The sequence below is a fragment of the Serinus canaria genome, chromosome 3 (genome assembly GCF_022539315.1).
Source record: "Serinus canaria isolate serCan28SL12 chromosome 3, serCan2020, whole genome shotgun sequence".
Taxonomy (NCBI): domain Eukaryota; kingdom Metazoa; phylum Chordata; class Aves; order Passeriformes; family Fringillidae; genus Serinus; species Serinus canaria.
This window is the reverse complement of record NC_066316.1, coordinates 35,835,563-35,863,521: the sequence shown is the minus strand read 5'-3', so window position 1 is coordinate 35,863,521 and position 27,959 is coordinate 35,835,563. Positions and strand designations below refer to the sequence as shown.

Below are 27,959 nucleotides of genomic sequence, written 5' to 3'. Positions count from 1 at the left end.
TTTTGGTTTGTGTAGCCCTTTATTAGCAACTAAAATAGAAGATATCTGTTGTACATCACGGGTAGTAACTGACTATACTGGAGTTTTATTATATTCTAATACAGAATCATTTATAAATGCGTTGTTTTCCTTTTTTTCTTTTATTAAAAAGCTTCCACCCCCTTTCCCCCCTTTTTCCGTTTACAACTTGCAAAACTATTCTGAAAGCTGAGTATATGTGCACAGGTCTGCAAAGAGTGCAAATTTAGGATATGGTAAATGCTTTACATGTTGTATTTTTAAGGACAGTCTACCACCATGTCTTCACAGCCATTATCTTTTCCAAAGAAAAAAAACAACTCTCACAAAAAGCTCTGATACCAGTCTTCCTTCCATTGTCCTAAACAAGAAAGCATTTTTAAATGAGTTGAAACTAAGGAAGGACTACACCTACTAGAAAAGAACAGAGTTCTATTAGTTTGAGGTTTCAGTATACCCAAAGACCAGGGACTGTATCTTTGTAAGGGCTAGGCTGGGACCCCGAATACAGAGTGTGTGCAGGTGCCATCCCTGAGCATTCAGCAGTTCAGTGGACCATAAGTGCTCCAGCTGCATAACTCACTGAGCTGTCTTGCCAGTTTCGACACTGGCTCGACTGAGCATAATTCAAAAATGAAAAGCTCATATTCATTCCATTCTTCTGGAGCTCGTTGATAGCCTGAGGAGAGAAAAAGAGCTGTTTAAAAAAAGGTATCAGTGAAATTACATTTCCTAGGTCTCAAAGGTCCTTGCACCATCTCTCACAAGCTCATTATATAAGCACCTCCCAGTAACTAGTGGATGTAGCCTATTTCTGTGCTGTTTCATTCACTGGCCCTTCCAGTTCTCTAAAGCAACACTGAACCGTTGACTATACCTCTTTTAGAAACAATGCTTCAGTTCCATGGGGAATTTATACAGAAAAACAGATGCAACAGAAAAAAAACCTAACACTATTAACACTTTTCAGATTCTATTTCTTTCATCAAGGAGAAAGAAGGTACAAAGATAATTTCTTAAAACATGACAACTGGCAAAAGTGAATGAACAGAATTTAGCTGTGATTCACTGCAAAACTAAATTATCTGAGGGTAAGAGTTGGGTATATTCACAGAGCTGTCATAGTACTGAACTTTGCATCACCAATACTGATAATGCTCAAACTTTTATGGACTCCACTTTAAAAGGTTCTTTCTATGTTACCCACTCAGACTACATTCCCAGTGAATTAAGTTTCCCTTTTTAAAAAATGAACATGCTTCCTGTTTCAGATTTGAATTACAGTAAAAATACAGTGAGATTCACTCAAGCAGTATGACAAATCTGCAGCACTCCACCAGTGCTGTAAAGCAGCTGTGACCAAATTTAGACAACTAAGTTAAGCCAGGTTTATGTCTGCACTGCATCAGCAAAGCAGAATATGGTAACCAGAAAGTAATCTGAATTCTAACTGTTGTTGATTTTTGAGTTCATGGTGCTCTGCACTAATACTTACAGAGGCCATCTCTCACCTATTTTCAAAACTCAAAACCACTGCCAGACATCACAAGGCACTCACAATAGCTAGCTAATAGCAATATAGAGAAAATAAATACAAGTTCATAAGTACTGATTCAAAAGAGTAAGTAGATACGTCTTCAGGGTGATGGATTTATTTGTTCATTTATTTAGGGCTAAGAGAAAGTGAATGATTGCATTTCATTGAAATTCAAAAGGAATGTGATATCTCATCTCCCTTAGGGAACTGAAAACCCTCAGCCCTTTCAAGAGCTTACATTTGTCTACATGCAAGACATGAAAATCAGAGACCAAATTGAGAACACTTAAAAAAATAAATTAATTCAAGGCTTGACATTTTAGAACTAAGGAATACTGCAGCAGTATTGTGTTTTACAAATGCAAGCATTTTCCCAGAAGTTGTATTCTTCAATAAATCAACAGTTACTTACATTTAATAGCACTCCAATAGGATGTCTTCCACATATTGTATTATGGTATTTCTTCAAGTAATTGCTAAAAGATACAGGATCTAGCTGCTCTATAATGCTCATACCCTGAAAAAGAATTGATAGCAATAATTACATTACACATTCACAAGAAGGTGTTTATACATCATCATTTGTTACAACAGAGGAGGAGGAAAACCCCTCTACTTTGTACCAAGGATATCAAAGGAATCTCAGCATGTGAGCTCTAGCTTGTAGTCATCTTGTTTCCATTCCTTGCCAAACTAAAAGCACAGGAGCTCTTCCAGAGTTGTCATTAATCCACAGATCTGTGAAGTTATCTTTGCAAATACCAGTGAAGTTCACATTAAACAAGCTCTGAAGACTAGTTGATCCCCACCATCCAAGACTGCTCTACTTCCATAAGATTTGGTACAGCTATAACCAGACAAAGTTACTAAAAGGGCAAAGCAAGAAGTTGTGCCTCCATCTGCTCTCCCTGGTAACAAAGTTTAGGGCCAAGCACTTGTCTGGGACTTCCAGATGTCCAAAAACCTTAGATAAAACAAACACTATACATGTGCAATTCACACGCATAACAAGTGTGATGTATCCTGGACACATCAGGCACGCAAGGCAGTTGATCTGGGCATGGCCTGGCCATTTGCTCAGAGCATAAAAACCAGATCCAGAAAATCTCTAAAGCACTATCAAGTTGGTGCATTAACAAAAATGTAAGAACCAGGAGATGGTGCTTCCACTTTACAGGAGACAGTCACATGTATACATCCTTTCCTCCATGGAAAGCGAGACTCATGATCCCATGGAGTCATGCTAAGAATACCCAAACACACGTGGAAAACAAAATCTTACATGTATACAAACATTTGCATTCTTAAAAGCAAAAAGAATCCTACTACTCCAGATACAGTCTACTCTTATCCCATCTCATAAAGCAGATCAAACACCATGAAAGTAGTTAAGAAACAAGTCTAAATCACTTATTGTCTCAGGTTTATCACAGGTTTGTTCTTTTGCCTGTATTAGACGCCATCCTCTTTTTCCTTTCTCTGAAAATTATTCCCTTCACCAGGGAAATGAGCTCCAGACACTCACTAACTCAATAAAATACATAGTTATGCTGCTTCTGTTGGTGAAACAGTAAGTTCTTCCTTAGAGACAAGGAAAAAACATATACTTTGCATGGGAATAACTGGAGGTTGATACCAGAAAAGGAGACAATTTCTTCTAAGATTTCTGCATTTATCCCAGCTCTTTCCCCTACTTTTGGGTGATAAAAGGAGAAGCCACAATGCAGGAAGCAGTCAGTCTGAAGTCTCCACCTCAAGAGTGAATTTTCCACAACACTCTGCAAGGGCGTTGGCTGATCTGGCAGATAGCAGCTAATTATTCAGGCTGGATCACAGCTTACAATGGAGGAGCAGAAGATTCCCAGGAGAGCTGGGAGAATTACAAACAGCAACGACAACCACTACTCTTGTGTACTTTTAAATAGAAACAGACATATGATGAATTCATAAAGAAACACTTTTTTTTTTAATGGAAAACATGTTTTTTTAAATGGAAAAACAAAACCAAGCTAAGCTGGCCAATTGGTGGTTAGAACTCAGTTTTTCTGGAGTCATGTAGAGAGTGTTTGGACCCTTGGCCAGTAATTTCAGCTGTTAATCACTCCAGATCTACAGAGCCTAAATGAGTGCCAAAAAAAATAATGGTAGCTATTCTCTAACTAGCAGTGATTACATAGATAGCATTGCATTTCCACAGTTTCCAAAGCCTATCTTTCAACCATCAATTTACTTGTAGATTGTACATATCAATACACAGCTAAAGAAAGCAGAACTAAACTTGACTAAACACCCAAGTGAAACTAAACATGCATAAGGCACTTACTCAGATACTGAACAGTTCATGAGAATCTATTTTATCTGTTTGTAAGACCCTTTCACGACCTTTTAAAAACATTAAAATGGCAGTTCTATTGAGAGACTAGTTTTACAGTTTTAAGTCACTGGAACATACTGGGCAGAGGCATTTAAACATTTGTCTCAAATGAATGGACATGGATTTATGAGAATGCCTAGCAAGCTTATTTCAATGCACAGTTCAGCACTGCAAAACATTTACAGCCATGCAGCTCATCCCAGAAAATGCTAACAGAGTTCCATAGAGCAGAGAACTGGAGAAAATCTATAGGGAATTGGTATGAACAGATGTCCTATAAGCATTAGGTTGTATTGAACTTTTCAATCTTTTGGATTTAAAAATCATTGTGGCAGAGGAACAAAGACTATCAACCTCGTTTCTCAGTCTAAAATGGTGTTGAGGAACAAAGGAAACATTTTTGCCAGGTTGTGTTTTATAAAAAAGCAGAGGTATATGAAGCTAATAATTTTCAGTATTTGAAACAACTCAGTTGGGCATGGCTTAAAACAGAGTTAAAACACATAACAAAACCCACATGATACAAGTGTAAGCACAGTTTCACAGTTTATCACAAGGTCATTATGGCATCATGTAGAAATTGCATACCTCAGTTACCCAGATACTGTTAATGGCATCTACAATATCCTAGCAGAGTGCACTTAACATGACTGCAAAGTCACATTTTCAAAAAAACATCCCTTAATAGAATCAAGTATCCACAAGCCTACAAAAAAACTTTAAAAAAATAACCTCACACACATATCCCAAAACAAACAAAAACCCCCTCCAACAACCTATAGGCTCATTTTATACTATGTGCCAATAATGCTTTGGCTGGTCATGGTAAAGTCTGTTTTCAGTTATTTCAGCTGTTTCTTCACACTTCAAGATCTAAACTAATAGCACTCTAATGGAAGTGGAAACAAACGTGGTCTTAGCACTATCCAGCCCAACTGTCTTTCCATGTGTGAGTCACTCAGAATACACAACAAATTACCACCAGGAAAATTACTGTCAAGGCACAGAGAAGAGAACAGGGACTTGGGCATCCAGGCAGAGACTCCATCTTACATGATGCCCAGCCTAAGAAGCCTTCCCAGGCTGGACCACTGTGGAAGGTCCTGGCTCACTGCAGCAGCACTGCAGAAGCCACCAGAATTCAGCAGGTCATTAGAGGTACCAAAGAAGCCATGGGTGCTGAGCATTTTTCCTGGACCAAGTACTGGCTATTCCTGCACAGCACTTGTCGGTGCCTGCATTTTCCCCCATTAGCATTCAGGGTAACACAGTCCCCCCACTGACTCAAGTGAGGCATAAAGTGTCCCATACCAAATCTATGCTCCTATAAAATGAGCAATGTAGCAGTAAAGATTGAAGCAAGCATTTTCTGTCTAGTCAATCAAAAACAATTACTCTTCAACAATGTCTTACAAAATACTTCCCCCACTTATATGTGAAAAGATTGTATATCATAACCTGAAACAAACTAACTATTGCACATCAGCTGCTCAGTTATAACTCTTAATTTGAAGATTTTCCCCTAAGGTACCCCTTCTAACCATGAGGCTGTTTCCTCCTTTTGCCATTACCTCACAAAGTAGGCTGTGGTGACAGTGTCAGTCCAACAATTACCATGGAGAAAATGATGTCTCCCCAACAATACTTACTACTTTGTATTTGTTTTATGTTGGAGCCTCATGGCTCTAAAACTTCCATGCCCAAAGTATTCAGCAGTTTGTATGTACTAGGTGAGAAAATATGTAGGCTCCAGTTAAGGAAGAGGCCATCATCCTCTCACAAAGGTATTTCTAAGGAAAATTGATTTCATCTTGCCCCAGAATACCCTCCTGCTTACAATGTGCTCAGCTGACTGCTTTCCTAGTTAGGGCCAATAAAATGAAGCCAGTTTTAGTACAGTTTTGTCTCTATCTTAATGCTATTTTGTCTGTGTAGAGGCCTACTGCTTGCAACAGTACAATTTTGTTTAGTACATCAAATCACATGAAAAAAAATCCAATATTATCTAAGGAAACAAGAAGAAGCCAAGTGAGACATAAAATTGAACAAACTTCCAAAAACTGGAAAAATGAGACAGGGAGATCTTTGTGATATTGCTAACAAGATATCTCTGAAAAAGCACCCAAAACAAGACCTCCTCCATATAGCGTCTGCATATGGAGTCATGTGGTCACATATGGCATGATGCAAACAAGCAAAAAATAACCACAGTATGCTGCTATATAGCATATTTAGTTTTACAGTTAAACTTCAGCTTGAAAAATATTTTCACAGTTATTAAACAGTAGAAATGATTTTCCATTTTAGAAAAAAATGTCACTTCCATTTAGCTGAATAACTACCAAAAGGAAGAGTTGGTGCAGCAATGTATTCCCTAAGAGTAGTTAAATGCCAAAGTCCAGTCTTTCCTCAAGCTTTCACCACAGAAATTAACAAGGGGAAACTAATGTTTGCTAATGCACCATAATCTGTTCTCCTGCAAAAACATATCAAAGCTACTGATGCTGAGATTCTGTAGAAAAACACTTTTCTCGACAGAGAAGCCTCTCAACTGACTACAAGAAATATTAAGAATGGGATAATTAGAATGAAGGCAAATTATTTACTGCTATTATTTCTATTCCAGGGATGAATAGTAGAAAAACAAAGAGGTTAATTTGTATACACAAGGCAAGAAAGTCTAGAGATGTCTCCAACAGATAGGATTTATTCCTTCAAGACAAGGAAAAAATTAACATGCCATGAATAAGAACAGCTCTCTGTTCTAACAGATTCTATAGAAGTTATATAAATGATGCAAACAGTTGTAAAACAAATTTTAAGGTTACATATTTCCAGAAGAATTACTTCTAATCTGTGCCTTAAGTCTTGAACATTAAGTTGTTGGGGGTTTCTTATGTTAAAAAGAAATCCTTGGCTCCTGTGACTGCAAAGAAAATGCAACATAATTGGCATTGGACCTTTATGTATTTAACATTCCTTTAAGCCTTTGGCTAAACCCCAAATGAAGCATGGTGTACTGCTTTTTCCCCATCACCTACTATAGAGTAAGTGGCAGGGGAAGGCTATTCCCAAGGAAACAGTGGCTTTCATTTTCCTGACCAGTGCAATGCCCTACAGCCTTTCCTCCTTCAAATGGATATTAATGAAACATTTGCATAATCACAATGCTGTTTCTATATGCCGGTATCACAGCTATCAAGCTGGAACTACCACAATTTCCCATGCATAATTTTTATTGCTTTTCAAAAACAAAAGAGGGTATGTAGGCAGAAATTAGGTTACATCAGGGCATTTTAGGTAGGTGAACATGCACTTTTTTCTCATTAATTATGCTTACTAACCTATACCCGCAATATAATTGTGTGCAGTCAGCAAAAGGGAGGATACTAGTTAAAACCAACAGCTAAATTCTTATTGTGGTAAACAAAGGAAAATTACACATTCAATAAAATAGCTAATCTATAATATCTTGTTAGAAAAATTTCTCAAGTGTTCAAAGAAATGGAATGTACAGGAGAAATCTGTTAGTTAGTTCCACCAAATCTGAAAACTTACCATTTTATCTAGGTGCTCAATGGATCTATAAATTTCTCCTTGGGATTCATCATAGTAACTGTAACGGAACCTCTGACCTTGAAACAAAAATCACGTATAAAATAAAAAAGGGAAAAATTGTAGCTAAACCACTCCCTAATACCTACTAAATATTTGAAAGTATAATACTTATAAAGTAGTAATCTTCATTTATTTTATACTTTTTAGCTCCGTTGAAGAAATTCTAGGGCAATCATAAAGTAGCAGCCCAGAAGTAAAGTAAGAAAAATGCATGATGGGTGGCTATATTCCTAAAGAGAAATCTACTTTGCAGAACTGACACTGAAGTATCACTCACTAATTGCCTGTTATTGCCTTAGAATCTGATTCTGTAAATTAAGAAGCAAAGCAACATTTCATTTTGCTATCCCTCTTGACAAAGTCAGCCACGGAGTCAGGCTCCTTCTGCTTGCACAACAATACCCACAGTAAATGAAGGTTAAAAGAAAAAATTTATGACAATTCAATGAGCAGTTCTAGATGGGTCATTAGCCACAACAGAACCAGGTCATTCTTATATACACCTTTCACCTACTCCACTTCAAAGATGAGAGAAACATGCACTTAATTAAGCTGAGCAAAGATGACAATGGAAAAAAAGGAAGAAGGTCTGTTGTGTCATATATCTTTCTGAAGCAGTCCCTTTTTCAGCTACTATACACTTCAAAGAAAAATAAAATAATAAAGCAGGGCAGAAGTCAAGGCTTCTGGAGTCTTTGTAGCTCTGTCACCAAGATGAACTGGGGTAGCACTGGTGAATTGGCATAAATAATCCATCTGCTATCTTACCCAGCAGTAAAACATACAAAACTTATTTCTGTCAGAGCAAAGTGGCCATGCCCATTGAATTTTTAGATAATTAGTTCTGAAAGTTGTTTTGAGGTGCTTAAAAGAAGAGTAAAAAGAGCAAGCAACTTCAGACAATTACTTCACTGCAACAGTAGAGAGATGTATATAAATCACCATTTATTTCCTCCACTACACTGAAAACACATTACCACATTAATATTTTTTACCTATTATTCCAGATTTTAAAGACTTTAACTTTATGAAGGCATTTAAGTCGCAAAAATGAATTTACCAGAAGTTAAAATGTTCAATGTTTAATAAAATACATTATTTGAAAATAGCTACAAAATATTCAATATACTCTTATAATGAGATATGGAACTTACCCCAATGGCAAAAGTCAGAAGAAACCACAAAGAGATTACTAGGATCAGCTAGGTATTTACTGAAGAGTTTTCCAAATTCCTGCTCTTTTGACTCACTCAGTGCTCCGACCAACACAGGAATAATAGTAAACTCATCCTTATGGCTTATAAGCAAAAGAAAAAAGGTTGTAATTCAAGTAACATCTGAAGATTTTTCAGGGCTTGCTAACTGAAACTGCAGAATGGTTTAAAAGGTTGCTATTATTTGAAGATTGCAATTTGGTAAGGACATACTAGGATGTTGTTTTAGAACCTCAAAGTAAGTCAATTTCAGAAAACATACACCCCCAAAACCAATTTCAGAAAACATACAACCCCTTCTCTCTGCTGCAAAGTAAAAACATCGGACAAACAAAAAGAAAAGACATAGTGAAATCAGCAATGAAGTAAGAATTAAATTTTCCCTGTACAGATGCTGCATGTTGAGTAATTCTCCAAAGTAAATGAAACTTATATGAAAATGTTCAACACAGTACCCAAGTATATCTGATACTCTAGGTAAAATTCAAAACACAATGGAAATTAAAAAAAAAAAAAAAAAAAAGGATGGGGCACATCTTAGGGAAGAAACCCCAACAAAGATTGGCAATTTTTATTTAAAGTAAGTATCTGAAATAGCAGCTGTAAGCTAATTCACTCCTGATTTCAAAATTAGTATTAAGGCTCCAAACAAACTTAAAATCCCATAGAAAGCTATCAGAACTTCTTCCAGAGATGCCTTGAAAAGTGGGGGAAAAAAATCAGCTATTGAAAAAAGTTCATGAAAGCATAACTAATATTAATTCTATTAAGTAAACCTGTTTATAAGAGGTGTTATAACTCCATTATTTAAGTGTTTGCTTTGCTCACAGTTTCAATTACAGCAACTTATCCTAGTCTTTGACCCTCTCATTACCCCAAATTTTTATCAGGGGACAGGGAAGTATGAGCATTATATACACCATAAGGTCTTCTATGCCATAAAATGTATTATTATTTCCTACTGCACTTCACAGCAGCTCAAACATTTAATGCACACACTGTTCATTCTTGCAGAAGTAATTAGCCCTAGTACCTTTCCATGGCTTTAGCAGTATAAGGCAAATGCATTTCAATACTGTGTTCATCTTCGTCTGTCTGTAAGGACATGCGCTCAAACATTCCAGTCTTCCACAATTCTCCATAAACTGAAATGAATAAAGATCAGGTTTTACTACTTTTTTTGCTTCTTTTTGAAAATTATTTCAAGTGGAAAAAGCTACAGTGCACCTTCATCAGAACATACCCACTATAAAAAATTACTTGTCTCCAAGGGATATCATCATAAACCGCTTGTTTCTAAATAAATTCAGAAATAAAATTATGTTCAAGTCATTAAAATATAAACATAATTGATTCAGTTTACAAAATATGTTAAATCAGTGACCTTACCAGTATATTGAAAAATATTTTGTTCTGATACAAAATTTAATTCATAAATAAAACATTTGAAAATATACGTGCATTTGCCCAGTCAATGAATTTTTATTTTCATAAACTGACCATTATATGTTAAGAAAAATTCATCAGATGAGCTATTGTTCAATTTGTTATTGACTGAATCATGAAATGTAGAGACAGCCACAACTGATTAAGTAATCCACATTTGTAAGTTATCTTTTCTACTCTCAAGCGTGCTTGAGAGTATACCAAGTCATCTCCATATTCTGAAAATTCTCCACTGGATGATGAATTTGATGTAGGGCTCTGCCTCTTTCTCAACTCTATAAAGGACCTCTACAGAAAGCAAAACATTTTCTTACCTAAGGAAATTCTGCAGGCCCTATGTAGAAAGCCTGAATTAGCTTGCTTAATCACAGTTATAATGAAACACAGCACATCTGTGCTAATTAGCCCTTCCGAAAAAGACACTGTATCACTTAGGTATAGCTCAAAATACATAAAAGCCAAAATATCAAATTCATCTTCATTGCACTTAGTTCAAAAGACTGCCATTTCATGGACTAACAGCTGCTAAGTTTGCAAGTTAGAAAGTCACATGCAATCCAAATAAAAACAATTTTTTGTTTCACTGTTATTCCTTTATCAGAAATCAGACTTAAACCAACTAAAGAACCTTTATTTCCAGCCAAAGAATGGAAAAGATGTTCAGCAAGTTATTATTTGATGCAATACTTTTTTAGTTTTAAAACCCTGAAGCACACACTCAAAATTGAAGATTAGCAAAAATTTAGAATTCTTTCCAGGAGGAAGAGAAACACTATGGTTATGATGTAACCATGTCTGAAACAACCAGCATCATTTTTTGTTGCACTAAAACCAGATTTGCACTTGAATCCCACTTAGAGCAAGGAAGTGGGAAGAAAGAAGAAAATCCTGAGCACTGCAGTACCACAGTCCATACCCAAACCTCAGAGAAGTCTAAGCTCTGTAATGCACTTACTCTTTTGGTCAATTCGAAGATCATACAGAGGTGTTCTGTAAATGTCCACACTGGAAAGTGCACATCGGGAGAGGGGCACGTGATGGGAAGGCCCAAGAATGAAAATTTTTCGGCTGCAACAATTAACACAGAAGGCCACAATTTAAACAACTGAAATTGTACAGCAACTCAGCTTAGAGTAACAAGTTAAATAAAAGCATACAAAGTAATCCTTTCTCATGGCTACAATAGTTATACTTTGTTTGACAACAGTAAGTAAGACCCCACATCAATCCACGGCCCAACCTTGCTTAGTACGTCAGGAATTATCATGAGACTAACTCAATTATGCTCTACCCTTAAATCTCTTAAGCAGGTTATATATCAGAGGGGACTTATCAGCTAGAAATTTGTCAGACTTCATTCATTTGAAGGTTGAATGATGCATTACAGCCACTTAGAACAGATTTTTGTATTCTCTCCTTGAATCAACACAACCTTCAGCTACTCATCACCTTCAATAAATACAGGATCAAGTAACAATTACAAGTTTATCATCTTTTCAGAGTTTTTCACTTATTTGTTTGATCAGCCTTACTTGGGTTTCACTAAATTAAATTTTAAGTCCTTCTCAAATGCTGGGTTTATGCTGTTACTTGTTATGGGTGTTTTTGCTGTTGCATCAACAACAGAGACTTGGACCAGCACATTCATAGCTTCAGCTGATACTGCAACCTTTTACATGTCATCATGACATTGTTATTTCCTCAGATCCTCAGTTCCTGACTCTTGATTAGATATTAAGTGTCTCCTGCAACAGGATTTAAAAGAAAAATGAAAAAAATATAGGCAATTCAGTTTTTCATATTCAGGATTATATAGTCTTGTTTCTGGCACTGAATTAAAGGGGTGGTAGACATATAAAGTTCTGAGGGTTTGTTTTTTTTAATCCCTTACACAAGGAGTACTATAACAAGATATGCTAAAACACAAACTTCCTGCAAAGCTAATAAAAAACAAATATTCAAATGTGCAATTTAGCAGTTTAGCTCCAAGATGAATTCTAAATATCCCATGCAGTAAAAAACAAATGATCCAGCAAGTTCAACCAACTCCTTATCAGGGAACAGCTTGTTCCAGAAATTTTAGAGGAACTAGGTATCTGTCATACCATGAGCTATTTTCACATCATTTGCAATAGCTTAGGAAGAACTAAAACCATTGTCTTTGAAGAGTATTACAGCATGTTATCTTATGAACAACTGGTAAGCCTAGCCAGTTTTTATTTAGCATTGCAAAATACATACTTTGAGTAAATACTGGAGACATTTTAAATTTTTGTAATTAAAAAAAAATGTTGCAGACAGCAGAACATAAAAATAATATTACTTTACCCAAAAATAACTGGATTCAAATTTTCAGAGGCAAACACAGACTACAACAGCATGTTGGTTGGTTTTTTTGGGTTTTTTACTTTTTCTTTTTTAAACTTCTTAGAAACAGAAGTCCATTTAAAATTATTGGCACAATTAACTTTCATAAACACACTGGTCACTTCCTCCACAGCAGAAGAGAATGCTGGCAGTATTCAGCCCATAATCCTGCACTAAAAAACCAATGCAGAATTATGGTGAAGTATTTTAATTGACTTAATAAAGCAAACAAAACCTCCCAACAAAAACAACAACAACAAAAAAGCCAAAACAAAGGCCAAAAAACCCCAACAAAAGCAGCTTGGGCTTTTATAAAAGCAGTGGAACACCAGTAATAAACTGAAAAGTCTTTAATCCCTCCCTTGTAAATAGTTAGCTACCAATTATTTTAACAATATTCCTTTTTTTTCCCCCTTTTGTAACATCCAATTAGAAGATTTATGATGTTAAAACAGAAGTGATGCATAGAAGGCTAAAAAGAATACAAAATTAAAATGTGAGTACTTCAGGATGTAAGAAAGTAACAAGAACATTCCCCTTATCAGAGAATTGCAACCTCAGGGTCTTAGGCTTTGTGCAGAAAGCTGCAATACTCACGTGATATTGGGATCCACTTGTTTGTAAGCATGGGCTGCACAAGATCCACAATAGGTATATCCTGCATGGCTGTGAACCAAAGTACACAAAATGAGAGGATTTAAATATTGCCTAACATCTTAAATATGCTGATATTCAGTGTTAATCTCTCAGGACTTTTTTCTGTCTCCAGTGAACTAAAAATAGTAAGAGTGATCCAAAACTTCTGAAAGAGCAGGAAAATGCTGCTGCAGTACTGATCACATAAGACATGTATTTGTTGAAGAACTGGCAGTGACCATTTATTGGCCAGTTAAAAAACTATCAGTGGCCACTGAACAGCCAGGAAACCCCCAGATCAAAGGACCCTCCCTTACCTGTAAAGGATATATGCAGACTGCACAACTGCCTGTTATCAGAAGCTCATGATAATGCTAACAGTGCAGCCAGTGAACAAGGGAGTGGCAAACTGGCAAACTACTGCAGAAAGCTCTTCTAACTACAACCCAGTAACTGAATATAATGACAGTAGAGGGGTCCTGGCAAAGAGAGAACTACATGTCACAGCAGATAAAGAAAAAAATACTCTGTCATTGAAGAATAACTTGGCAACAGAATGAACAAGTACATGGAAAGGAGTGGAAGGCAGCATGCTATCTTTTACTGCAGGGAATAAGTACATGCTTCACCATTTCATATCAGCCTGGCAGGGTCCTTCCTCAACCACTGTTCCTCTATGTGGTCCAAAACAATTTATAATTATTTTGACTAGTTGCTTTACTTATTGCCTTCAAATCTGAAGAACTATTCTCTTCAAGCCCATTAAAATGAAAATTCACATTACACTGCTAAAAGCACTAATTTCATAGAACATTCACTCCTAGAGTTCCAGGTAAAGCGGCAGAAAATGGCCCCTGGTCACTCAGCAGTATGCCCACAGCACAGCTTTACACAATGACACTGAGAATGATGCACACTGCAAGCCCTGAGGCATACAGGATGCTTGAAGATACAAGTTCCCATTGACAGCACTGAAGGATTTTATATGTATTTATGTGTATTTATGCTCAGATATACATTTATATTCATCCACAGATTGATACCTGGAGCAAATTACCTTCAAAATGACCCTGGGATTTTACTTCATCACTTACCCCACTCATTCTAAAGATCTCAGCAAGGTATTAACATACATGCTAAGGGGGGAAACAGGAGACTGAGAATTCACAAATGGGCAAGGTATGTTATTAGACAATGTCTAAAGAGTCTCCTGAATGTTCCCTCTGCTACAGGCTTCTTCCATCTTCCACAAAAATATTAAGCATATCCCATTTCACAGATGGTAAAAAAAGGGCACAGTTAACAAAAAATATGTGGTGAGATCACAGAAATACCCCCAGCAATTCTGGAAAAAGAACCAAACTACATAATCTGCAGCTGAAAGGTCTCTTTCCTGACATTCCTGCAAGAAAGACTAAGGGAGATGTGGGACAATTTCTTCTGCACACTCAATACTATTACACAATACTTCAAACATTAGGACAATGCTATGTTAGCACAGGACAAGCATCATATTTAAGGTGTTTTTTCCAGCGTTTCCTTCCAACTCATAATTACTTGGAATGACCAACATACTTTTGTCATTAAATGTCTCAGCTGTCTTCAAGAAATTGAATTCTCCTTAAATAGTCCACATGACTCCTATTTTACCTGTGGACAAATAGCTCAAAAAAACCTCAAACTAAAATAACAAAACCAAACCATTTTGGATAGTTGAATAGTGTATAATTGCTTTTTGCTTTTAAGCTCTGCTAGATTTTATTTAGGGAGTGTGAGGGATGCACCAGTTTTGCTTATTTTGTCTTGGGGTTGGTTTTTTTTCTGTTATTGGAGAGGTCTTGTTTTTCTCATTAACATAACTCTAACCCATCTTACTGGATCACAAACAAATATTATATGTGCAGTCCATCAGCACAAGCAAGCTAATCATACACACAAATGTGCACAGATTTCTGCCACTCTATGCTATATCCAAAATACTTCTTTAGAAACCATGCAACCCTTCTTTCAGCTAAATACTAGCTTTAACCAGTTTTCAAAATCACCAGAAAAAGAAAGAGCATTTAAACAAGTATTAGATTTACTGAACTTCTGTTTTGAACTTACGGTGCAATAATGGCTCTTGCAGGTCTTTTTGTGGATTGTACTTGAGAAAGCCAACCTTCTAGCTGTGCATTCAGCTGGGGTCCTGTGAAGAGACATGGAAATATTGAAGCCATAAAAGAACCGAATACATCTCAAAAATTAACAAATAAAGCTTGAAAGTCTGGCAGATTTAAAAGTCATCTTAAGCATTCCAAGCTGGGTTTAAATCTAAAAACAAATAAACAGAAAAAAACATTCCCCCAAAATACCCAATGTGACAACAAAAAGAAACCCCAGCCTTATAATGTTGAAGGTTACCTTAGGAAAGCTTCAGCCTCCTGGTCTGGAAGTTCATTTACCAAACACCCTAACACCCACTTATTGTTTCCTGCTCTGTGAGGACCAATGAACACACCACTTCAACATTTGAAAGAATGGCTGCTGATTTCAAAAGAATTGCTGACAGATCATTGTTTCCTCTCACAATCGAATTTGCAGAATTCAGAAGTAAAAAGTTATGATCTTTATCAAGAGAGCCCAACATGACAAGATGACATAATACAGAGGCCTGACACTTGCATGATAGCTAATGACTGCAAAAATAAATCCTTTATTAAGCAAGTACAAGAGCATAATACAAAACATTGTAACCTGGAAAATGTGTAAATGCACAGGAAAAAGCTAAAAATGAGAAGACATTATGCTTATCCTAATGCCTTAACAACCCCTGGCCATTCAACATATCCTACAAGTACATGATCACTTCATCAACATTAACTTTGATAATTGGCCAATCCAAAATATATATTTGTTTTAAAACTAAGTTTTGTACCTAAGTAGCAAATAATATTGTTAATTCAATCACCTGACAAATGTTAAAAAAGCCTTCTAGAAATGCAACATTAAAAACCCCAACCAACCACATTTTGATTATTTCCCATCACAAGAAAACTTTCTGATGTTAAGCTATCCTTCAGGAAGCAAGTCTGGCAAATACAGTACAACGTTCTTTCTTATTAAAGAAAACTAAACAAACTTTTAAGAAAAGCTCATCCAGCTACTATAGTTACAAGTTTTAGCATTAACAAAGAAAATAGATGCACTTTTTTCAGGTGATACTATGCTTTTGACAGAACTCTATGCCAGCAGAGTTTATCTGTAAAGTATGGTGCAGCAAGCTGCTCTTCTTCTTCCATGCACATTGTAGATCTTTGTATCTTCCCCATGCAGGGTTTGAACTACCAACTGCCAGTGTAAGTCAAAACCAAATTAAACTACCTGAAGCCATTTAATGGATACATTCCAAACAGCCCTGACAAGGGCTGACAGCTCTCTAAAGGGTGACAAGAACCACAGAGAATGAGAGAAAAGGTGTCAACTTTTGCAGAATCCAATCAGTCCCTGACCAGGGATAGCAAAAAAACTTTCCCTAGAAAATGCAGACATGAAGGGTAGAGGTGTTGAAGCTATTAGTTTTTATACAGAACTTAAATCCATGCCTCCTTGAAAAAGGACAACTTCTGTAGTTGTAAAGAGCCCTGCCTTCTTACATGAAGGAAGTGAACAAGTGCAGCACCCTTTTCTTAAGCCTTCTATTACAACTTGAAAGCCTTAGTTACTGTCTGCAACTCTAACAAGGTGAAAGAGTGACAGAGTAGCTGCTGTCACTCACATAATATAAAGCCTTCGTGAAATTATGAATTTGTTATAAAAATTCCACCACATACCAATTTTGTTCTGCTGCTTGTGTTGCTTGGGGAAACTACAAGCAGCTGACATGCAACAGAGATAAACATAATGACATCTTAGAAAATGGAGCCTATTGGGGAAGCTAAGTAAAAATAAATAGGTCTCTGCTTTCACCCTCCTTCTAAGATAATAGGAGACTAACAAAACAGTACACTTCTACACTATTACTACTTTTATTTGTTACATACATCAGTGAAGGAACAAATCACCTAAAAATGTTTTTACTTAATTCTCCCAAAATATGTAGAAAGATAAAATACTTCTTGAATTAAGTTCTTTAGGAGGACACTGTTTTCTCAACACTGACTACCCAGACTTAAACATTACTTTGCCCCACCTGACCCATTCTCCTCAAAGAAGAGGATCCATAGGCAACACAACTGCAAAAGTGTCAGAATTTAAGCCATGAGGATCTCTTCCCCTGCAAGGCACTATGCTTAGCCCTCCTCCATCCCTTCTTTAGCAAGGGTTTTTCACTGAGGATGTGGTTAAGTTGATTTGCCCTCAGTTGAGATAAATCAGGTAACCTGCTGAACAATTTAAAGACAAAGGTCAGAACATCTGGCCATTGATATCCTAAAATTTCATGATTGGTCAAATCTGATTAAAATTTCCAATCTTACAGTGTGGTAGTGGAACAAGATGCCCAGGTTTGCTCAGTCTGCTACTATAGACACACATAACAAAGTAACATTTCTTCCTAGAGGCAATAAAATAACAGATCTGTATGACCCAAGGGATGAAACTTTGTCAGTGTTTACTTAAGGACCAAGTAACACATCTGCTTTCAGATTTTTTCCCTTTAATGTCAAGTATAAGGTGCCTGTTTAAATAATTAATTTTGACCTAATGTAAACTTTCATTTCAACTTATACTTATCTGTGCTATTTTAATAAAATATGCAATCAAATTTCTCTCTCAAAGGAATAACAGAGAGAGAATGGAGAGTACAACATATCCATGACCTTTTAGCTAAAGAAAAGAAAAAAAAAAGAAGAAAAAAAAAAAAACCAAACACCACTCACATGAACTCACAAAAGTACAGCCTACCTGCAGCTTCCTATGCTTACAAATACTTTAAGGGGGATACTCTAGAACTGTAATTTTCTTGTTAGCAAATTAGCACCAACTTTATCTTGAACTGTTCAGAGAAGTTTTTCTCCCCATTTCTCAAACATGAGGATGCTTAAAGCTAAAGTCAAAATACTTGAATTGGTTATACAAAATATAAATAAACCCACACTATCACAGTAGCTGTGCTCTGCCATATGGAATTGCGTTATAGTACATGAGTACTTCCTCATAAAGAAGTAAGTTTTATTCATATTTAAATGAAGCTTAACTGGAAAAACAGTCAGTCATCAAGACAATCCAGTGAACGTGCATCTCCTTAGCTGACCAGCATGGACAATGAACAGCACTGCCACCCACGTACCCCCTTGCTGTTTTGGAGGGAAGTAAAATAGGTCCAGACTCCTTGAACCTCAGGTGGAAAGCTCATGTTGAGAAAGCTGGCAGGATGAAAGTAACAGCAACTTTAAGGCTAACCCAGACAGAAGGGTGGAAAACCTTATGGATGCAATTTCTGGATGCAACAATCAGTATACTTCAATATTAATATTGTAAGATCAGACCTTTCATTGATCAAAAGAAGGTTAAGCAGCAAAATATAAGCCTCACTGAAGTATGTAACATTATGATCTACATTTCAATCCTATGAAGTCAGATAGAAACATAGGTGCGTAACTAAAGATTTCTGACATTATATGTGGATATTTCACATCCTACTTTGTTTTGAAAACCAGTAGAAGTTATGCCAAGGTTTAAAATAATTGCAAGCACAGATCAAATCTCCACTAGGCAAATTTACAGAAACAACTACAAGCAGCATTTATTCAATTATCTTGCCTAAAGGGACACCTTATTTTAACAATAAACATTATCCCATCACAAAGCTCTAAAGTAAGAAAGAATTCTTCCACATTACTCGCATGCCATTGTCACCCAGGGAATAATAACACAAAGACATCTGGTAGTGACTCAGATAAGTTCATCACCCCAATTTACAGCTGTCGTGGTCCAGACTTCATAGGTTAAGCCAAACCAGCACATTCTTTCTACAGCCAACCTCACCTTGTCAGGGAGGCTGAAGTGCTTATATGCCAAGTGTCAACACAATGTAATTGCATTTTGCTCCTTTTCCTGCAGCCAACACTGCACATTCTTCTTCAGACTGGCAGGGAAGACTCAGTGATTGCTCTGAATCCTCAGTCTCAGTGAATACTTTTTTTATTGGAAGAGCATAAACCTCAATCAAAATTTAGAGCAGTGCCAAGGAAAACTGCTCAGTTCCCCCTCAGCTGCACATGTACAGCACTCGCAGCAAGGCAGGTAATGCTGGAGCACCATGACAGTAACACTGCAGCCCCCTGCCTTGACAGCTTTTACTTGTCCAAGAATGTCTCCTACCTAGAGGAGCCACCACCCCACTTTGAGTCTTCCACTTTTTAGCTACCTTTGCCATTGATGAGAAAAGTCTACACCTTAAAAATGCTTCTAATAAATATTACAACATGTGTGGTAAGAAGTGAGTATGATTTTTCTAACACTCTACAGGAGTAAAAGCTAAGTAATAATGAAACCCTGGGGGCTGGCATACAACTAGGTTGGTAACTGGAACTAAAGGAACTCCTTTCTTCACAATTCTGAAGGTGAATCTGAAACACTAATTAAATTGTTAGGCAAACTGAAATCTGAAAGGTGACAGAGGACTAACAGTTAAAATTGCATAAAGTGTAAAGATTTTTCAAAAAACACAGACTGCACATGAAAAAAAAAAAAACCCAAACCTGTTTCTCAATGCAACAAAAGCCAAATCCTTGAATAAAGGACAAGTTTTAGCTACGCAAAGACTAGGATTTGTCAGGAATAGAAGGTGACTTTCAACAACTCATGTTAATGGTACATTCTCCCCTGCTAGCATATACTCTCCTCCAATATTGATAAAATGGTGAAATCAGACTACAGGCAACGCAGAAATTTACCGATGCAAACAAGGACCTGGGGGAAAATTAAGATGCAAATAGAGATTACACCAATGCCACATTAATTCCTATTTATACACATTGTAAGACAAAACTAAAACTGCATGTATTGCTTGAACGGGGGAAAAATAAAACCGAAGTCACAACAGAAACACTGGAACGGATATCAAAATCTGCTTTGGTGGTAGCTCTTACTTGCATGCCCCAGTTCTCCAGTACTTAACTAGTTATTGTTTTGGTTTTTTTACTGAAAGTTGGCATGAATGAAAAAAAAAAAAATCAAACTATAACACCACTCATTAGGAATATCAACCAACATGCACCTACCTAGCTTCATAAAAAAGTACCCAGGACCTTAGTACCTAAGTCATTCAGAGATCCAAACAAATGACATTCTGTTCCATACCTCTGAGAATGATTTTGGCTCTAACTCACACTAAATGTAAATGAGATTTATGAAAGTGTTCACTAAGTGATACTTGCAGGCCTATTTTAATGATACCAGAACTACACCAAATATAAAACTCTTTTTCAATTCCAACTGTACAGTGAAAGTTCTTGAAGTATGTTGATTTTGACAGTATTTAAGTGATTCAACTAGAAATAAGAACCTAGAAATTTTATTTCAAATTATTCCAGTATGCTTTTTCAGTATACAATGCTAAATAATACAGTCTGCATATTAATGCTGTGTTCCATGTTTAATTCATAAAAGAGTCAGTAATGACACATCCAGTTTCCCCTCAAAATGCCTAAAAAAAGATAAACTACCAAAGAGAGAGAGATATTACATTTGGTATTTAACATTGCAAAGCAAATACTTAATGAATTCGTAAGACACTATGATTAGTTGTTCACAGATTGCAAGGTAATAACTTAAGTTAACAGCTGTATTTGTAATGCTTCAGCTAATGTCACAACATTAAGATTTCATGATCAGTACATTAATTATCCTGCTACTGCAGAAAGCTCCCTTCACTACAAGAGATCATAGAATCATTCAAGGTGGAAAAGACCTTTAAGATCATAGAGTCCAACCATAGGCTTAACACTGTCAAGTTCACCACTAAACCACATCTCATTTCAGTGACCCCCACGTCCTTTTTCCATGTTTTCCTGGATCCATTTGTGTATGACCATTTACAAACAACATGATGATTCACTACTTGTGCATTACATTTATGAACCAACTGTAATGAGTTATTCCAATTTTGTGGAGCATGCCAGGGTTCTTGGCATGCCATACTAAACCACTTTTATAGACTCTTCTATGGCACAGAGAACATCTTTCTCAAGCCCTTGTCTGCATTCCTAGTCTGAACCACACAGAGTCACATGATTCCCTTTTGACCACTTCAGCTGCCGCAGAGACCCATATCCAACACACTACAGAGAAGAGATTCTGCCCTAAGTTAAGGTGGGATGCAGCCACTCAGGGTCAATGAACTCAGCAGCAGCAGCATCTGCCCTCAGAAACTGTGGGCAGCAGGCCTGGGGAATGGATTACACATATTCAGCAACACCACAGCAAAGCAGAAGCAGCTGTAACTGATGTACACACTTTCTCTAATGCAGATGAGAAGTTCCAGCTCATGCCAACAAGCATACAAATGCTGGGATTACAGCACTGTTTGTTAAAATGAAAAGTCATTCTCACATCACTCCTCGAGGCCCCCAAACCCCAGAAGGCAAAAATGAGAACAGTTTTACTATCTCAGAATCACACTGCTATTGCACCTTGAAGCTGCCTACCTCACAGAGCTACTAACAGAGTAAGCGGGTTTTGACACCAGAAAAACCAGTATTTGGTACAAAGGCAGTAAAAAAGCATTAATGCCGATCTTACTGGGGATTACAAAGGAATAGAAGGGATTGCAAATGTGTGAAAATAGTGGCCAGCTTTGAGGGAAATGCAACTTCTGAACTGATCATTCATGGCACATAATTGCCTTTTCATTTATTTTCTGATCTGCTGAAGTTCTTCAAAACATTATACTTTCCTGCTGATCTACACACCATCACGCAGACTCCTGCCCAAAAGACAAGGTTGAAACATTGCTGGCAGTACGACAGCCAGTTATTAGAGAGTTCTGGCATTTCTTGTCCAAACAAGTTAGAAGCTTAATCCTTACAAATGGTAGCTACAAGATGTCAGTGCCTATCTCCTTTGGGGTTCTTTTGCTGACAAGCTAGGACAGCAGAAAACTCTAAACACAAGTGCACCATTAAGCTTAAAGTCTCCTCAAGTATTTACTGGCCATTTACTTGGCTCATCATAAAAAAAGAGCATTCAAGACAATGAGTGCAATGGAGTTTCAAGTCGACACAGCAAGTACTCTGCCAACTCACATTTGCATTAATGAGCTTATGGAAATTAAGGTTCTCCTAGCTCAAACAAGTTGGCACAGGCTAACAGCACACCTCTGGCTACTATGGTTTGGTCAGGGAAAGCAGAGAAATAAGCCCTAACAAATACAACAACAAACTTGTTTTGCAGGGCAAGTTCCACATAATGGAGTATTGCTATTCACACACACTCTCAATTTGATTTTTACTCCTGTGACCTGGAAGAGCCTACTAAAACCTCTTCATGTTTTATCTATATCACCATACCACAGACTGGGGAAAAGCTGAAACAAGAATTCTTATCACACACTTTAATAAGGAGCAGCCCAGTATTCAGTCAGCACTTGCAGGGGCCAGACAAGGGAGGCCAGCTGTGAGCCCACAAGCCATGTTCAGCACCATAATGTGATATCCCACTTGTCACGACATGCTACAGAGGAAAAAAAAGGAGGCACATAGCTAATGTTTATTTCCATTTCAGAAGCATATGGATTGATTTCCCACAGCAGTAACTGCCCAACACTTACTGAATCTACTCATATTGAAGAATAAACACCCCTACCCTGCATACAGTCCACATTCAGGATAGCATGTCATTTCCATTGTATTTCATCTGCTCTTTTGTATCTAGGAATGTGTCTGCTTGCATTCAAAGCCACTGAAAAAATTATGCCATTTTTCCTTCAAGTTGTCCTTAATCTTCCTCATCCACCTGCTGGTTAAAAATCAATTTCTCAAGATGTCTGGATACTAGGCGGTTGAATTAACACAGCAGGACTGGGACTTCCTTCCAAAAATAAATGTGAGTGTACTATTTTCACCACATAAGAGTGATACTTTCTTTTTTTAAAACAATCTACATGACAGCAGTGCTGTGTGATATTTTTATTGACATTGCATGCTTTTATCTAAATTTTGCAAATGTTTTCAGTGGCCAGCATACAACAAGTTGCTAGTTCACAAAAGCAATGGCATGTCATATACAATTAACTTTTTTTAAAAGCAGACACGCAGATCAAGCTCTGCAAGTAAAGAACAAGGTTGTTTAGACCAGTGACCTACTGTCAGCAACAGGCACAGCACAGTTTCAGTTTGGAAGCTCAGTTGTAAAGCTTTCCATGCTCAGTGGTGTTGCTAAGTAGGAGGAAGAACAACTGACCAGACTTCCCTGTTCTCTTTGCTGCCAATCAAATGTTCCAGAGGTATATACCTCAAGTTCATTAAGATCCTTCATTGACTGAAGTGGAATGAACATTAACTTTCCTCTAGAATTCTTGGTGTGGGGAAAAGAGATGACAATCATTTTGGTTTAAACTGTCATACTGAACTCACCTGCTGAAACTCCTTAAAGACCTTTATTTTGAGATTTTTTGTTGTTGTTGTTACAACAGCACACAATGAAGAACACATGGGAAGCAAAGTGCTAGAGCGACATGGTGAAGTTCAGCTTCCACTTCTCGCCCCCTTCTCAGCTTCACTGAGTAGGAAGCAGTGAGCTTTCTCCCTGGGACCTAACTTTCCCTCTAATACAAAGTTGTTTACTTAGATGAAACATTCTAACATGTGAACATATCTGGATGTGCATAATTGCCCAGCCAGTCCCACCTGCTCTACAGCATTCATTAGCATCATACGAGTAAGTGGTGTATTCATACTAGAATGGAATGCATGTTTATATTTTCCATATTTTCCAAGGCAGAACCTAAGCAGTGCACATCCCAGGGCTGGAGAAAATGATGGAGCAATGGTCTATTTTCAGCTGAAGCAATTGCTGCCCTATGGAAATGAGCACCTCTAAAGACAAGAAGTGGCATTTCTTCCAGACCCCCTTACACACATTGCATTGACCATCCATGAAGAGTAGCAGCTCCTTCATGGTTGTGGCTTCACTTGTGATATTGCTGCCACTCCTGGAGTGCAGGAGACAGCTAAGCCAGTTTAAGAATATCCTCTGACCACAAAAAAAGAAAAAAGACTGTATTGCTGTATTGTGTATCCATTCTTTGTCTTCCCTCTCAGCTGGCTTTGGTCCTTCTTTCCCGGAGCTGACTTCTACAGCCAGATTTTAGAGATTTTTTTTTTTAATAGCAATAGATGCTTCACCTTTGCAGTAAACCCCCTCCCAAGCACAGGATGCCATACATCATCCTGGATGGTGTCTTGACTTTTTAGCCCTAGGTACCAGGCACCTCAGGATAAACTACCACTTAAAAACCTTATCCTCACTCAACCCTTTTAAAAATGCTTTCAGATTGAAAGATTTTTAACATATCTGTAAAAAAAAAAAAAAAAAAAAAAAAAGTAAAAAAGCACATTTCTCATTACCCTTTCAGATGGATCATCTTAACTACAGAGCAGGATGAGGGGCAGGGCATCCACTCACCCTGTGTAGTCAAACTCAGCTCTGTGGAAAGAGAGCGGTCTGGAGGAAAGAGGAAGCTCAAATGCTAACCGGTTTATATATAACACAGCAAATCGCTTCTGGGCCGAGACAGGAGTGCCAAGAACAGAGGAGGTAGGAGGATTTGAAAAGACAATTCCCAGAGAACCATGGGAACACACTGAAGAACTATCACAATTCAAACTAATCCCTGCCTCAGCTACAGCCTTGAAGCTATGCAGGCTGAAAACACATGGTAAAATCCACTTTCTTCAAGTTGTACAATTGAGGAGACTATGTTACAAGTTTAAGGTAGCAGCTGACATGTGAGTCTGGCCTGAAATACAGGAAGATTTTAAGTTAAATCTATGATGAACACACAGCCTCTTGGTCACCATTTTTTTCTCTCAAGTTTTGATGGACCTTCCTAAATGGCACACAAAATTATTTATTTATTATTTATTGCTTTCAAGCAATAAATAATAGGTAGTCATTGTCTCGCTGAACAGACACAATTCCTGCTCTCACATACCCAGTGCAAACAGTAGGAGAGTTCTATAGTAAGACACATAATACTCCTTGCTCATTTAAGGAAAAACATTTCCAAAATCCCCAGATTATGCAACATCAACCACTTACCCCCACCATACACACTGTAACAATTTAACTTGTCACAAGCACAGCTGTCATAATTCATTATTACAACATGATTCAGTTTGGGTGGTTTTTTTTATGCAGTGTGTCTGGGCAACCATCCCACATCTCCTCAATAAGCAACTGCCAGAGGGCTGCCCAAAAGCAATGGGAGTAACATGCTTTTAGATGTCCTACTACAAACAACTCGTACTGGCCAAACTAGTCACACACACTTACCACAGTGTAGTCTAACTAAATTATGCACTGAATTTTCACAGAGAAGAAAACAGTCAAACACATCCTAAATTATTTTTAAAAAATTAAAATTCTTATTTCCATGTATCCAGTAACTCCTTGATATGAAGTCCAATACCAAACAAACGACAAAATTTGTGTGTAAGGTCATGTAGCCATTCCACATCGCAGAGAAGTTTTCTGCCTTGCTCATAAATGAAAATATAAATTGTAGGACCAAGGCGATTACCACAAAGCTCTGACGCTTTGATGTCTTTGCACATGGTTACAGATGGTCAAAATCATGTCAAAGGTATAGATGGTTACATCTATACCTTTGTAATGATTTTGTATATTTTCTGTAAATGGAGTACTACCTACCTTTCTAGATCATTGGAAAAAAATGCAGTTGCAAGCTGCACAAAGATTTGAGGCCAGTTTTGTTATAGACACAAGAATTATGTTTGGAATACTAAGCTCAGAAGAAAACAATCATCCTCTATTGTCTCGAAAATGCCTACCCAACCATTTGAAGCCCAGCTACTTATCACACAATCCACATTTTCCTGTGTTACTCTCTTCCCTGTATTTCTTTCTTCCCTTTCATTTTTTGCTTCATACCACGTTCATCAATTATGGAGAAGAGGGGAAGCCACATCTATTTTAGCCAAGAGAAGTGTATGACTTTTCACATCCCATTCTTCTCAGATGTTAATGATCCTGAACGCAACACTTCATTGTTTGGTTTGGTTTATTTTCAATTGTACCTCCCATCCCTCTGAACTGCTTATTACAACAGCCTCTTGTTCATCTAAGCTCGTTCACCTGCAGTTTTGTAATCATCTTTACTCCCGGGGCCAGTAAAAGAACATCCCTTACAAATCTTATTAACAGCTCTGAAAAGACAAACGTGCATCCTTTCCACAAAAGCGGTTCTGCCCCAAAACCGAACAAAACTTATCTCCAAACATATGTGCAATCAAGCCATTATTACGTGTTTCTGCCTCTTTTTTGGCGTCGGCGAGGGGAGCGGTAGCTCGCCCTCCAATGCACCACGTTTTTCTTCTATTCTTCTTCTGCAAGTACCACATGTTTAAATGGACAGAGCCACTCTGCGCTATTGCTTAGTAACTTTTCACTCCTTCTAAAGAAAGCGCAAGGAAAGGAAAAACAGAAGGCTTTCTTGCACTATAGAAAGAGAAATAGATCTCCCTATTTTCATACCTCGACAAAAAGTAAAATAAAACTCCCTATTTTCACACCTTTCCCCCTGCCTTCTAACCCGAGACGGACGGGTATTTTCTCACGGAATTAACAAAACAAAAAAACCCAGGAGCAGTTGAAAATACTGAAATCCGTCCGTGTGCTCTGACGGAGAGCAGCACTCGGTGCGATCACAGCCCCGGGCTGGCTTCAGCCCCGCTGCCGTGACACACGGAGGAGCAGCGGCGAGGCGCGGCTGCCGGGCAGGGCGGGCACACGAGGCGCAGCCGGGGCCCGATCCATCCCCGGCGACGGCCAAACGCCGGTTTCCGCCGAGCGGCGCCGCTGCAAGTACCCGGGCCGGAGGAGAGAGGCAGCGGCAGCCGGCAGGTGCGTTCGGGGTGCTCGGCGGCACTCCCTGCCCAGCTCTGCCCGCTCCCCGCCGGCGGCCGGGCCCGGCAGCCCCCAACCCCCCCCGCCCGCCATGTGCCGGCGGGGGCGGAGCCGACGGCCCCTCCCCGCGCCCGGTACCGGCCCCGGCGGCACCAAAGTGCTGATTCAGCCCCCGCCGCCCGCTCCCCGCTCCCGGCGGCGGTACCTGAGGCCGTGTACCAGCTGCCGGCGTGGCTGGCCTCCCGGCAGAGCACCCGGTTGGACATCTTGGAGCCGGAGCCGCCTATGGTGTTCGGGGGGGGCGCTGGGGGACGGGCCCGCCCGCGGCGGCGGCGGCGGCGGCGGCGCTGCTCCCCCTCCTCCTCCCCCGGCACGGCCCGGGCCCCGCGGGCGGAGGCGGCGCTGCCGGGGCGGCGCGGGCCGGGGGCGCGGGGCCGGGCGGGGTCGCGGGGGGGGGACGCGGGGACAGAGCTCGAAGCCGCCGCCGCCAACTCCGCGCCTGCGGGTGGGGGGGCGCAGAGAGAAGGAGGCCGCGGCCGCAGCTGGGTTTGGCCCCACTCGGCTCCCGTGGACTAAGGACCGCGCGGGCGCCGCGCCCCCATTGGGCACCAAAGCAAAAGCCTCACCGTGATTGGCCGCTCGCCCTCCGCCGGCCCCGCCCACTCCTTTGACAAGTGTT

General features: G+C 38.7%; 1 protein-coding gene across 2 annotated transcripts; it reads right to left on the bottom strand.

The window, feature by feature from the left end:
- On the bottom strand, positions 1-27,704 carry MEMO1 (mediator of cell motility 1). 2 transcript variants are annotated; one of them, XM_030235540.2, is made up of 9 exons: positions 27,486-27,704; positions 15,317-15,398; positions 13,172-13,240; positions 11,163-11,275; positions 9,795-9,906; positions 8,702-8,844; positions 7,488-7,564; positions 1,968-2,072; positions 1-697 (listed from the first exon to the last, which is right to left on the bottom strand). In XM_030235540.2, the coding sequence occupies exons 1-9, from the start codon at positions 27,544-27,546 to the stop codon at positions 566-568; spliced, it is 894 nt and encodes a 297-aa protein (XP_030091400.1). In that variant the 5' UTR covers positions 27,547-27,704; the 3' UTR covers positions 1-565. The 2 variants fall into 2 exon arrangements, with proteins under 2 accessions (XP_030091400.1, XP_018771713.1); XM_018916168.3 differs by lacking the exons at positions 8,702-8,844; positions 15,317-15,398; positions 27,486-27,704.
- Positions 27,705-27,959: the final 255 nt, after the last annotated feature.

Excerpts from the sequence above, each read along its gene's own strand:
- MEMO1 (XM_030235540.2), bottom strand. The coding sequence starts at position 27,546 with ATGTCCAACCGGGTGCTCTGCCGGGAGGCCAGCCACGCCGGCAGCTGG. Across the intron at positions 9,907-11,162 it reads TCTTCGAATTGACCAAAAGA|TTTATGGAGAATTGTGGAAG; the intron begins GTAAGTGCATTA and ends TATTCATTTCAG. Across the intron at positions 7,565-8,701 it reads TTCTGACTTTTGCCATTGGG|GTCAGAGGTTCCGTTACAGT; the intron begins GTAAGTTCCATA and ends TTTTGTTTCAAG.